Source organism: Boleophthalmus pectinirostris, unplaced genomic scaffold (genome assembly GCF_026225935.1).
Source record: "Boleophthalmus pectinirostris isolate CB_2022bp ecotype Guang Dong unplaced genomic scaffold, ASM2622593v1 HiC_scaffold_22, whole genome shotgun sequence".
NCBI lineage: Eukaryota > Metazoa > Chordata > Actinopteri > Gobiiformes > Gobiidae > Boleophthalmus > Boleophthalmus pectinirostris.
In genome coordinates, this window is record NW_026571190.1 from 13,898,568 (window position 1) to 13,910,942 (window position 12,375).

The 12,375-nt window shown below is 36.1% G+C and overlaps 2 protein-coding genes across 4 annotated transcripts; one reads left to right on the plus strand and one right to left on the minus strand.

Moving 5' to 3' along the window:
• The first annotated feature begins 437 nt into the window (after positions 1-437).
• mrpl4 (mitochondrial ribosomal protein L4) lies at positions 438-3,526 on the plus strand. The gene is made up of 9 exons (XM_020929389.2): positions 438-612; positions 1,073-1,154; positions 1,427-1,598; positions 1,719-1,770; positions 1,888-2,005; positions 2,191-2,297; positions 2,499-2,608; positions 2,860-2,933; positions 3,301-3,526. The coding sequence occupies exons 1-9, from the start codon at positions 565-567 to the stop codon at positions 3,441-3,443; spliced, it is 906 nt and encodes a 301-aa protein (XP_020785048.1). The 5' UTR covers positions 438-564; the 3' UTR covers positions 3,444-3,526.
• hyls1 (HYLS1 centriolar and ciliogenesis associated) lies at positions 2,814-12,274 on the minus strand. 3 transcript variants are annotated; one of them, XM_055158253.1, is made up of 13 exons: positions 12,140-12,255; positions 11,846-12,066; positions 11,465-11,586; positions 11,240-11,344; positions 10,642-10,715; positions 9,850-10,064; positions 9,530-9,585; positions 5,097-5,248; positions 4,750-4,795; positions 4,612-4,666; positions 4,452-4,533; positions 4,044-4,070; positions 2,814-3,684 (listed from the first exon to the last, which is right to left on the minus strand). In XM_055158253.1, the coding sequence occupies exons 3-13, from the start codon at positions 11,562-11,564 to the stop codon at positions 3,550-3,552; spliced, it is 1,047 nt and encodes a 348-aa protein (XP_055014228.1). In that variant the 5' UTR covers positions 11,565-11,586; positions 11,846-12,066; positions 12,140-12,255; the 3' UTR covers positions 2,814-3,549. The 3 variants fall into 3 exon arrangements, with proteins under 3 accessions (XP_055014228.1, XP_020785068.1, XP_055014227.1); XM_020929409.2 differs by lacking the exon at positions 11,846-12,066 and having other exon boundaries at positions 12,140-12,274; XM_055158252.1 differs by lacking the exon at positions 11,846-12,066 and having other exon boundaries at positions 11,465-11,583; positions 12,138-12,255.
• Between the last annotated feature and the right edge of the window lie 101 nt (positions 12,275-12,375).

Below are 12,375 nucleotides of genomic sequence, written 5' to 3' on the forward strand. Positions count from 1 at the left end.
AGCCATCATATCTCACATTTGTGTAAATAATTCACCCTCGAAGACAATAAAGTCTCTAATCCATTTTGTGAAATATGGGACCTTTAAAGGGTTTTTAGTGTTTAGAAACAAGATGTGGCTATTTGCTCAAGCTATTCCAAGTGAAAGAGTTAATGAGTGCTTTTGGGAACATGGCTCAAGCTAAAAAAAAAACATAAAACCAGATACTCGAAGGAAGTATTATTCGCACAAGGACCTATCATTAAAAGGTCTTTATTTACTAAACCAAACACATTTCATACAAAACAGGTTTTCAGCAGGTCATCATCTGAATTCAAATAACCCTTTTTTAATAATATTATTTTTAATGGAACATGAATGTCCATGATTTTATTTGGTATATTGTTTTTGTTATTTGATCGCTTGGTGGCGCCCGACAACAACGTCCCACACTCCTGACGTCATCAGTAAGCGCCGACTGCCCACACGGATGAATCGCTTCGACCTTTCACGTTGCAAACACTGAAACATATATTGTATAACTTTAAAATGATCTAACTTCAGAGTCGATAGAAATACACAGACATGCTCCGCTTTTCAGTTGTGCTTTGTAGCCGTGGCGCCGCTAAAAGGGTGAGTTTGTTTCATTATTGTGCAAGGGATAGCGAATGCCAACATGTTTCCAATGTGAACCTGCTTGTGGCAGACTATAGGCAGACCATAAACAGACCATAGATAGACCATAGGCAGACAATAGACACACCATAGGCACACTGTAGGCAGATCTTAGACAGATCCAGTAAAAGAGTAATCAGATTATATGGACTAAAGCGTGGCTGGGTGGGATATACCAGGAAAATATGGGGAATGTCACAAACGCATATTGTCTTTGGGCCTTTTTACATTGTTGCTGATAGTAGCTTGGGGCGTGCAATGTAAAGAGTGTGCTTAAAATTTAGGGTTTTGAGTTCATAATATATGAGATAATGAGGCCAACAAGAGTTTTGCTTATAGTTAGGGTTAACATTTCATCATTACAACATTACAAAGCCAAGTCCTGTCTGTTTAGGTAACCTATATTTCTTGTCCTCAGTTTGCCTCTACATTTGCTGGAGAAAGCGCTGTCCCCCCAAATCTCTTGCTGCCCACAAACCTGGTGGACCCCTCCAGACACAGTGAGTATTATTTCAGATATGTAGACATTTCTGATAACAATTCAGCCACTCATCAATTTGAAGTTACTCTTGACAACACTACTCTCAAATCACATTATCACCCCAACAACATTTTAAGGCATGGTGGATGAAATGTCTTGCATAAGGACACAAAAGTATGCAGTGTGGGTGAGGAGATTCAAACCACCACCTTCTGCCCCCTTACACTAAATGCAGTACTCATGTACACAGACCAATACGCTGGACTAAACAGAACTTTTCACTCTTCTCAGGACGTCCAGCCCCTCCCCCTGATTCCGCCCTCCCCATCCTGAGGTCTTGTGATGCTCCTGTGCCTGCTCATCTGAGTCCGGTCCGAACCTGGGTCCAGACTTTAATGAAACCGGACGATGAACCACTGGGACTGACCGAGCTGCATCCAGATGTTTTCGCCGTCCCTCCCAGGTAAAATTAATTTGACAAGAAAATGTTTTTGGAGAAAAAAACCCAAAAAACTATAATGTGAAACATTATTACAATAATAAAAAACAATTGTGTAATGAATGCATTATTTACTCCTTTTAGATTGGACATTCTTCATCAAGTTCAAATATGGCAGAAGAATTTTAAAAGAATTGTAAGTACTTGAGATCAGGTCAATGTGTCAATGAATGCAATTACTTGTTTTCCATGATGTGTGTAGGAGATTGGTATAAATTCAACCCCCGCTCCCCTTTATTTTTATTTTTTGTAGAGTCACGCCAAAACAAAGGTGAGGTCAGAGGTCAGAGGAGGAGGCCGGAAACCATGGCGGCAAAAAGGAAGTGGACGAGCGAGACACGGCAGCATCAGGTCCCCGCTTTGGAGGGGAGGTAAATATTGAATTCTGAATTTGGATACAAATTATATAATAAAAACAATTACATTACTATTATAGCATTTAATCTAAATTTACTACCATTTACTACAGCTTGATAAATGACCGCATCTTGCTGCAGTAGCTTTGGGTGACCTGAACAAAAAGTAAGTGTTAAATGCCCTCCTATGTCTCTCTCAGGTGGAGTGTCACATGGACCACGGGGCCCCACCAGTTACTATTACATGTTGCCTATGAAAGTCAGAGTAATGGGGCTTAAAGTGGCCCTCAGCTCCAAACTGGCACAGGTACAAATCATCATTTACTTTGTTATAACAATGACTGTAACAAGCGTATAGCTGTTCATCTGTTGCAACAGTGAATGACTGCCAATTAGAGACAATCAAAGCTTGTTTTTAATGGTCTAATATATACCATAGTTTTCTCCTATAAAACAACATGATAAAATCTTTGGTATGATTTGCTGATTTCTTGTATAAATGTTTTAGGATTACCTTCACATTGTGGACTCCTTAGACATCCCAACTCCAGACTCTCAGTATCTCACAGAGCTCATCAAACAGAAGCACTGGGGACAGTCTGTGCTCATCGTCGACGTGTGAGTTATACAGAACCGTACATATTCAATGCAGTGGGCCTTTTAAAAACTTTTATTACCCAGAATTAAGGAAAGAGTTTTTTTAACCCATATAAAAATATATATATAAATAAATAAATATATGTTTCCTTGGTTATCAAAGGCTTATATTTACAGCCACATTTTTTAAATTACTTGTGGACATATGAATAATAATAACACAATGTATCTGTAAACACACTGTATAGAATTTAATGTCTTTTGTCTTTCAGTGGTGAGGAATTTCCTGAAAATATACTTAAGGCCACAGAAGAATTGAAGACCGTTAACATCATTCCAGCCATGGGTGAGTTTTGTCCTTTAAAAATCAGTGGTTAGGGTCCATTTTTCCTTGCAGCTCCAAAACATACACTTCCTCACCTTAAGCAAGGAAGACTTCTTATCTGTACCATTTTTCAGAAAAATAGCCCAATTTCTTCCTCCAAAGTGTGAACTCTGCTCCAAATCACATGCTTTTACTGATAGGATTGCCAGTAGAGTTTGATTATTATGACCCAAGATGATCATTGATGTTTTCAAATGACAAAATTTTAAATTAAAATTAGATTAATTGTACAGCCCTCCTTTAAAATTTGTTATTAATTGTTAAGGATTATTTAATGATCTTACCATTGTCTTGTACATGTATAACTGTTTTGTTAACTTTTTTCTAGGTCTGAATGTCCACAGTATGCTGAAACACGAATCTCTTATTTTGACATTGGAAACAGTTCGATTTTTGGAAGAGAAGTTACTTTGGCATGATGTCCGGTTTTCCCCCCTATATCCATTCAATCTACCGTACTCTGACATATGAAACAGATAACTTTATTATGTTTACTAAAACTGTAATAAATTATGTAAAATTTCTCAAAATAATAAAAAAAAAAGTTCATAAAATGGTTGTGGTGATTTCTTGTTGGCTAAAATCTGTAGTTGTACGAATGGGGCAGGTTTCCGGTTGCCAGGTCATTGCGTATTTCCCATCGGAGAGCAGAGCGTTTCTTCTCTGTCGGCACTGTGTAGGTATTTGGCACCTGGATTTTACGAGGCTTTGGCTGAAACAGAAAATAAAACTATGTTAGTAGGAGATATTATTAAATGTAGATGGGTAGAATATTATAAATAAAATTGTACTTTGAGTACTTTTCAAACACGATACTAAGTCAACTACTCAAATCATGTAACTTTACTTAAATAAAAGTTTAGGTTACCACTGTGAGTAAGTGTACAAGTGACAAAGGCTTTTCTCATATTGTGGACTAAATTGTAGAAAATCAAATGTTATGTTGTTCCAATTACATAAACTTCAAATTATGCATCAGATGTGAGTGTTATTTGAGTAATTTCCTGGAGTACAATACTTGCCTAATCTACCCACTTCTGTGCAAAAGAATGATTTATAAGCAGAACTTACGGGAGGAGGTTGGTAGGCGAGACGCTCCTGAGAAAAAAAAAGAGTTATGATTACTTTTGTTCTTGAGGTGACACTGTTTTGTTGTTAAGAGTCCTGGCTCTACAGCTATAGACAACCACACCAAAAGAACATTTAACCAACAAAAATACAAAAAATAGACAGTTAAAGTTAATTTTTGATTAAATACAAAGTGTTTAAATAATGCATGTAAGGAAAGGTAAATCAGTACAAAATACTACTACCACTACAAATATGTATGTTATACTATTAATGCACTGTTTTTTGTGGCTGGAGTTCACAGAATGTATTAATCATAATTATGTCTTGTAACTTCAAGTATATTGAACACTTTGTTTTGGTGTTAATGTTAAAAGTGCCATGTATTTTATCTTCATAGAGTTACATTACCCTGATTTCCCATCGTAGAGCCTTTCTGTCATTTTCACCGGGCATTTTGAACATGTCCCACAGCTGTTTGTACTGGAAATACCTGTACAAAAAGAACACATTTATATTTAAAGATATATAAAATACTATACAATGATAAAGAGTATGAGTTTAACCTTACTTTGCAACTGGGTCTGTTTTCTTAGGGCCAGTTGGACCCAGTGTTGGGCGTATAACTGTAAACAGAAATAATCAGTGGTTAGTCAGTGGGTGGGTTTTTTTAAATGAAATTTTGTGAAAGAACTTAAATTTGACTCACATGATTTGGGTTTAGGCCTGATGTCACTGTCGCTGTGGCTTCGAGTCTGCAAAAAACAGTGCATTAGATTTCAGCTACATTTGTGTGTTCTAATCATCATATTATCATAAGGACTAACAAATAATAGTTATTTTAAAAAGAAGAAGACCTACATATTCAGGAACTTTTTATGGCTTATTTTTCTTTTTGTTTAGAAAATTATAAAATCTGTAAGATTTATTTGTTTTTAGTCCACATTTGCAAAACTAAGACACACAGCCACCTTGTTATTTTTCTAATTAGAAAAATCTGTAAACCTGTCTGAAACACTTCATTTGAGGTGCAGTGTTGTGGACTACATTACCCACCATGCCCCTGACGTAGGACTCGAAGGCTCCATCCGACAGGGACTCTGAGCTTGGGGACTCGCTGTGGCTCGTCGACTCCTCGTTTTCAGACTCGTGCTGAACTGAAGTTGACACGTGAAAATCAGCCAAATGCTCCTCCAGACAACTAGCTCCTGAAGAAATGCAAATAATCAGATTTTAACAAGAGCCACAACTAGATCCATTTCTGTGCTCTATAAATGAATGTGTAGATGTATAAAAGGATTTATTAGGGCTATACAATGTATTGGAATCAAATTTGAGTTTGCACAGTTGGCAAATCACAAAAGCTGTAAATAGAATTGTTCTTTGCAAAGCAGAAAATATCTTGTCTAGCAAGAACTGATTGTATCTGTAGTCTCTCTACAAATTCATGGGATTCTTCTATTAGTTTATCAGTTGATATTTAATTCTCTCAAATGCTCCTGCAGTTGTGCACTTTGAACAGAATCCTATCACACGTGCAATCACCCTAATTTTTTATTGTGTTCATAATGTGAATTAGTATCATTAGTACTGGCAGCAGCAGCAGTACAAAGAACAAGCCCTACCAAGTACAAACCAAATATGGCAGTCAGTGCATCAGTAGTAGTAGTAGTAGTAGTAGTAGTAGTAGTAGTAGTAGTAGTAGTAGTAGTAGTAGTAGTAGTAGTAGTAGTAGTAGTAGTAGTAGTAATAGAGTACAACATTTCCGAGGACCAAATATTGTTCAAAAACCCTCTACCGTTATGGTTCTGAATTAGACCCTAAATTATTGTTTAACTGTTTAGACAGTTAAGACCAAGTGTTCTATTTCTTGAACAATAAATATCACTCGAGCCTACTGTATCCATGGCAAGGTTTTTAACTTTCTGCTTATAGGCAAGACTTTGAGGACACAATGAGGCATTAGTAAAGACTTTCATTAATATCTTTTTTTTCACTATTCAAGATATTATGTTGCCAATTGTTAATTGTTATGGCAACAAACAACTGTTCAAAGACTTCTATTAAACTATTAGAAACTAAATTATTGTTAGTATTTACCCATTGGATGGCGTAGATTTCCCTCCCACTCCTGGTACATCCTCTGGTGGCCCGGGTCCACTTTTGAGTCTATGAACTTTATATCCTTATTTCCCTCTTCATCTTCCTCTTCCTCGCTACTCTCTCCTTTCTCCAAACACAACTGCGCCTCCACCCTCCCTTCTTCTCTCTCAGTGACATTTTCTGATTTCCTCCCATCCCAAAATTCATCTTGAGCAAAAATTTGACCCTCATTTTCTTGACCAAATCGATAATTTTTTGTAAAATTATGTTCTCCAGCTTCTTGCTCACAAACTCCAAAACTGTACAGTGAATCCTTATCGAAGTCATTAATAGTTAACCTGTCATCTTCTATGTTGTGAGGGCCATCTAGTTTTTCTGACCGTATTGTGCCATATCCGGATGTTAATAAACTGGTAGCAGGACTTTCTGATGGGATTTGGGTGTCATCTTGAATTATTTTATCCAAATATTGTCTTTCCAAGAAATTTTGGGGGGTAATTTCAATCAGTTTTTTGCTTACTTCCCTCTCTTCAAACCAGTGCTCAAGGTCTTCATCATCATTGTCAGTCCCCTCAAGTTGTTTTTCAATATAGTAACTTTCTTGACCATCTCTTCTCAGTTCTAATGTTGTATTGTAATTTTCTGAAATTTCCTGCATTGCGTTGGATGATTTTTCCAACATTTCCTGCTGCAAATTGTTGTCAGAACTGCCTAAAACATTATGAACCTTCTGGTCAGTCTCCACTAGTTCATTGGAATTTATTCCTTCCTTATCATAACTTTCTTGAGTATAATCCATCAGTTTATTTGACATTTCCTGGTCTAGACTTTGCCCATTTTTTTCCTCCACACTATTTGAAGATTGTGAGCTTTTATAGCTATTGCTGTCTGCATTTAAACATGTATTTTTGAAAACTGAACTGACAAAATTTCCAACTTCATTTTCTGGTGCTGATTTTAGCTCCTCCATTGCACTACATTGTTGAGTAACTTCTTTAAATCCTCCTGTATTTTTTACATCTTCCACCATTTTCACAATTTTCTGGCATTCTTCCATGTCTTTTTTCATTTTTTCTTTCTTCACTTGATCATTGTTATTATTGTTAAAAGGTCTTAAATCGAAGTCCAAATTACCTTGAGTTTTATTTAGATTTTTCTCATCTTTAGCCCATTCATCAGAGCTAGAAGATTGGGAATTTTGCCTTGAAATACTTGGTTCAAATTCTTCATTAGGTTCAGTATTGACATCACTTTCAACAGTACTCATATTTGCAGTTTCTGAATTTGAACTGGCCGGTTCTTTGCACATTTTGTTTTCTGTATTTTGAATTTCGCTACCTATTTTGCTTCCACCATATTCCAAACTGCCTTTACTAAGTTCAATAAATGTACATGTTTTATCATTGCTATTGTCAATTTCATCATTTTCTGAACTGTCTTCACTAAAAACCTTATATTTCTTAATTTTTTTCTCTTCTATTGACAATTCATTACTTCCAGTTAGCTTGCAGTCTTTTAATTGTTTTCCAACAGCAATTTCATCCTGACTACCACTCCCATTTTGCCTAGTATCAGTCGAATCACTGCTCCCATCACCACTCTCTGAATTATCATAGAAATTACCCTGTTTTCTAAGCTTTTTCCTATCTTTACAATTTTCATAGTTGGTGGATTCAACCTCACTGCTGCTACTTTTTGCCAGACTTCCTTCAGTAAATTCACTTGTACTGTTAATTGTTTTAGCTTCATATTTATCTGTACAATTTCCATCCATTTCTGATTCGATATCTTGACTTGACCTGACGTAATTTCGATCATATTCTGAATTAATTTGAGTAAGATTTTTAGAATCACTTTTCAAACTGTTTTCTGATGATTTTTTTGTCAATTTGTCCATCATTGAGTCTTCAGTACATTTGCTATCTGTCTTATTTGCAGTCATTTGTATTTCCTCTTTGCTATTTCTGTCATAATCTTCCCCATACTGTCTTGTTAAACTTGATTTCACATCTTCAGAAATTACATTGCAATATTTTTTTCCCTCAAATTCAGAACCAGATTCAATATCACTTCTTATATTTTCTGAACTTTGATTACAACCACTAAATTTTGTCTCTCCTGTTGTCTTAGCCATTTCTTTCTTTTCAACTTTTGTCTTAAAATCTTGTACATTTTGGAAACTTTTCAGATCATCCAAACTAGTTTTGCTTGCTTTCTCTCCATCCAAATGTGTCCCACCAACTATGCATTCATCATTGCTGGAATATGTGTTACTTGTTGCAGTTTTAACCTCCTTCTCACTGTTTTGACTAGAATGCTGATTCCTTGAGCTATTTCGACTAAACTTTGTATTTTTTTCAAAATTACAATCCACACTTGAAACAGTAATTTTTTGTCTGTTTTTTGTCATCTTCACTGCTTGTTTCTGCATTAATTGAGCTGTCGTCACTAAAATCCTTCCACTTTTTACGCCTTTCTTTGCTAGACGTTCCGGTGCTAGATTCTGATTTATCAGTTTTCCTCCAATTTTCAGTCTCATCTTCATCATCAGTTGTATTCAAAATGTCTGAATGTTCTTCAATTTGGATACGATTTTGAATTTCAGATTTTTTGTACATGTCTTCTCCCAAAGTATATTCTTCATCTTGGATCTCCTGTTCAATCTCCTCCTCTTCTTCACTGCCACACTCCTCCCAGCTGTCACCAGATTCACAATTTTCTGAATTTTCTGAAGCATTTTGAACATCTTGCTTTAAAAATTCCTCATCCAAAGTCTCCTCACATGAATCTTCTGTGCTTTTCGAACTGTCACAACCATAGTTTGCAACAAAACGTTCAATTACTTCACTATCACTAGAATTAAGATCCTTTGTAGTAGATTCTGTCAACTCCAAATTGGTTTTAAATCCTGGTTGAGCCTTCTCTTCTTCATCCTCTGTCTCTTTGTCTGACCAAAATGAAGAATTGGTTGAATCTTCAGCATCTTCTTGTTCAATTTTGTACATTTTGCGGCCAGAACGAAAGACTGATATCCTTGCAAGCAGGTGGCTTAGACATAAGAGGATTATTTAGCAGCAGAGAATCCAGAACAGTTCCCCCTATTGGTGGAAATGGGAGTAGACTCAGGCCTAGTACACTTCACCTTTTTGCAACAAATTGTTTGATATCTGTTATTAGTCATTGTTTTATGTTGCACCATATCATCAAAGCGAATTCCTACTTTGAAAATAGCAACAAAACTATCTCTAAATTCATATCTAAATATATTCTGTGAATTCCTGAGAAGCAGAGAGGAGCACTACCATGACTACACTGAAGAGCTTTTATTGAAACATTTCAATTTTAGTTATATAAAAAGTAAATTTGACTGAAAAAATATAATTTACCTGAGTCTTCACTGTAAACAGATTCATCACAGACCAGAGACTGCCCTTTATGTTTCCTGTTACAGAAGAAAACAAAAACATACATTGTATTATTCTTAATGCAACTGAGTTTTGCAGATATTGTAGAAAATAACTGAACCATAAGGAGTGGTAGATGCAATTATAATAAAATACATATTTGTAAACCAGAAAGGTCATCCAGGAAGGGTCCATAGAAAGGTTGAATTTTGTCTAAAGTAAAAAAATAAATGTCCAAATGTGTCCAGCTGACAGAATTCAACCTTCTTCTACTATAATTAAAATACAAATAATTATCCTACCTTAGCACTTTCCTCTTGACGAACCTCCTGCCCTGACCACTGCCCGGAGTGGACATATAACTGTCAGTTTGCAATGTGTCCTCTAGGTCCGTCTCTGTCTGCAACCTGTTGGGATGTCCCACATGAACAGGGGGTTTAGGGGCAACAGAGTGTCGAGCGTATGAGTCCAAACAGCCATAAGGGGGAGCCACGGCTCTGTTCTGAGGAGACAGCACCTGAAAGATGAGGGAGGGGTTATTATAATTTATAGAATATAAAAGTATATAGTAGGGGCCACTGGTTATTCAACAGTCCTGCAATTATATAGTGGTAGGTATTCATTTCTGGTGGAGGATCCATCTGACTGAAATCCATGGTCCTGTGACCATACAGGCCAGGTTCTTATTCCTAGATGCAGAGCTACAGAATACCACACCCATTAAACTTGTCTTAAAGGAGTGATTGCTCTACTTATTACACTACTCGTTCCACAGAATGGCTTTGAAACAATCTATTGTCATAAATACAAGCAGGTGATGCCATGTGCATGTTTTTCATGGTATTTTTTAAAGCAATTAAAGTATATGTAATTGAATAAATGCACGATAGACATGTCTAATGCCATGCTGTATAACATTACATTCTCTCAACCAGAAAAGTTACACTGGGAGAGCGTCTTTAACTTCCCCCAAGGAATTCTTATATTTTTTGTCTAATTTTTGTATCAAGAGTTTGGACTGGGTTGTGTTGGATCAGTTACATTTTGTGCTTCAATCACCATACAAGAAATATCAAAGTGCATTTTAAACTCACCCGTACATCATGATCTCCGTTTTGTGGATGCAAGAAAAACCCTTCCCTGGGTTTGTTCAGTGAAAATCGACTCACTACAAAAAAGTAAAGACAGTCATTAGTACGATGTGTAGGCACAAAATTCACTTCATATTATATTCTTCTTAGAGCTTACATCACAATTCCTGTACACATAGATATCTAGTATTGTCAAAGATAAATAAGCTGAGAGTTCACACTGATTGGCTGCCCACTTCCAGTAGAATTTAAGCAGTGGTTCTCAATTTCACCCCCAGTACCACTAAACAAAATATTTAGCCCTCTGAGTACCACCGGATCTAAACCTGGTCTATAACAGGTTTAAAATAGGACAGTGGCATGGTTACAGAACTTTTAAACAAGGACTAACCCAAAGGAGAACAAAATTGTGGGAAATATGTACTATACTATATATTCTATTTGACAGTAGAACTGAAGTGGAGTCTGTACCACCAGAACAAGCTTGTGTACCACAGTTTGAGAAACACTGATATAAGTAGCTAGCTGTTAAAGCAGTTTAAAGGGTATTTATTTATTTATTTTCACTCATATTATAAGATGCTCTAAAAGTCACTATCACCTTTTTCTTTAGTGAAAGCAGGAGGGCTTGTGTTCACATCTATCTGTGAGTTTTCAGGAGACACAAGAGTTGTCCATTCTCCACTCCTTATTAGGTTATCCAAATCTGGGGATACAAGCAATATTTAAAAAAAAAAACACAAACTGTATTTCACATTATGAGGGTTATTTGGGTTTTCTTTTACAGTATTGCCCCATAACTTATGATTCTGAAATGAATTCCCACCTCTCTTGAACTCTTGTAGCTTCTCTTTGGAGATATTTTTGTAGCCCAGAAGTTCCAGTTGCTGCTGGATTTCCTCCTCAGAAAACTCTAAACTTTCCATTATTTAAAAGCTAAAAAAAAACCTGAACAAATCACACACAGGTCACAATCAATACCAAGCTGAGAATATGTTAAACATTCCACTAAATGGCAAATAAATCAGATTTTCTAACTTTTAATAATATTTTGTATTGCAGAGATAGCTATTTAACAATTAGAGTTTCCAACACTACAGAATTTTACAGACTTTGTTATGTTCATTTTTCTTACCATAATATATTTATCAAAATATATATAATAATAAAAAATTATAATAAAAATAAGAACAACACTATTATCTACCTCTATTTTGATGAAAGACAGTGCACTATAATTGTACACATTTTAATAGACTGCCTCAAACCATACTCTGGTTTTGTGCATAACTAGGTCCTGGTTTCGATCTTCATAGTTCACATTTAGTAGCTTCCTTGATCGTTTATTCTGATGTAAAGTGAGATGGACCTAATTTGTCCTGCCTAGTCCCAGGAGGACCAGCCCCAGTTTAGAGGGTCTCTGATTTGCTGCAAATTCACATCAAAATAAATAAACACACAACTAATTTCAAGACAAAATAGCAATTGATTCTTTATTTACCTGCACGCGGTCCAATCCAGGCTCTAAAATCAGTTCATATCGGCTAAATTTGTACGAAAAATGGTTTTGGATTTTATTGTTTTCAGATGGAGCCGCAGCACCAAGACAACGAACGTTACGAGCTTTGAAAACTACTTCCGCTGACGTCAGATGTAAACTTCCGCTACAAAGCTGGTTTCTTCTTCATGCATTTGAGTTTAACGGAGAGTAGCGCCACTAACGGGACTAGATGGTTT

Excerpts from the sequence above, each read along its gene's own strand:
- hyls1 (XM_020929409.2), bottom strand. The coding sequence starts at position 11,564 with ATGGAAAGTTTAGAGTTTTCTGAGGAGGAAATCCAGCAGCAACTGGAA. Across the intron at positions 4,534-4,611 it reads AAAACAGACCCAGTTGCAAA|GTATTTCCAGTACAAACAGC; the intron begins GTAAGGTTAAAC and ends CTTTTTGTACAG. Across the intron at positions 4,071-4,451 it reads CTCTACGATGGGAAATCAGG|GAGCGTCTCGCCTACCAACC; the intron begins GTAATGTAACTC and ends TTTTTTTCTCAG.
- mrpl4 (XM_020929389.2), top strand. The coding sequence starts at position 565 with ATGCTCCGCTTTTCAGTTGTGCTTTGTAGCCGTGGCGCCGCTAAAAGG. Across the intron at positions 613-1,072 it reads GCCGTGGCGCCGCTAAAAGG|TTTGCCTCTACATTTGCTGG; the intron begins GTGAGTTTGTTT and ends TCTTGTCCTCAG. Across the intron at positions 2,298-2,498 it reads TCAGCTCCAAACTGGCACAG|GATTACCTTCACATTGTGGA; the intron begins GTACAAATCATC and ends TAAATGTTTTAG.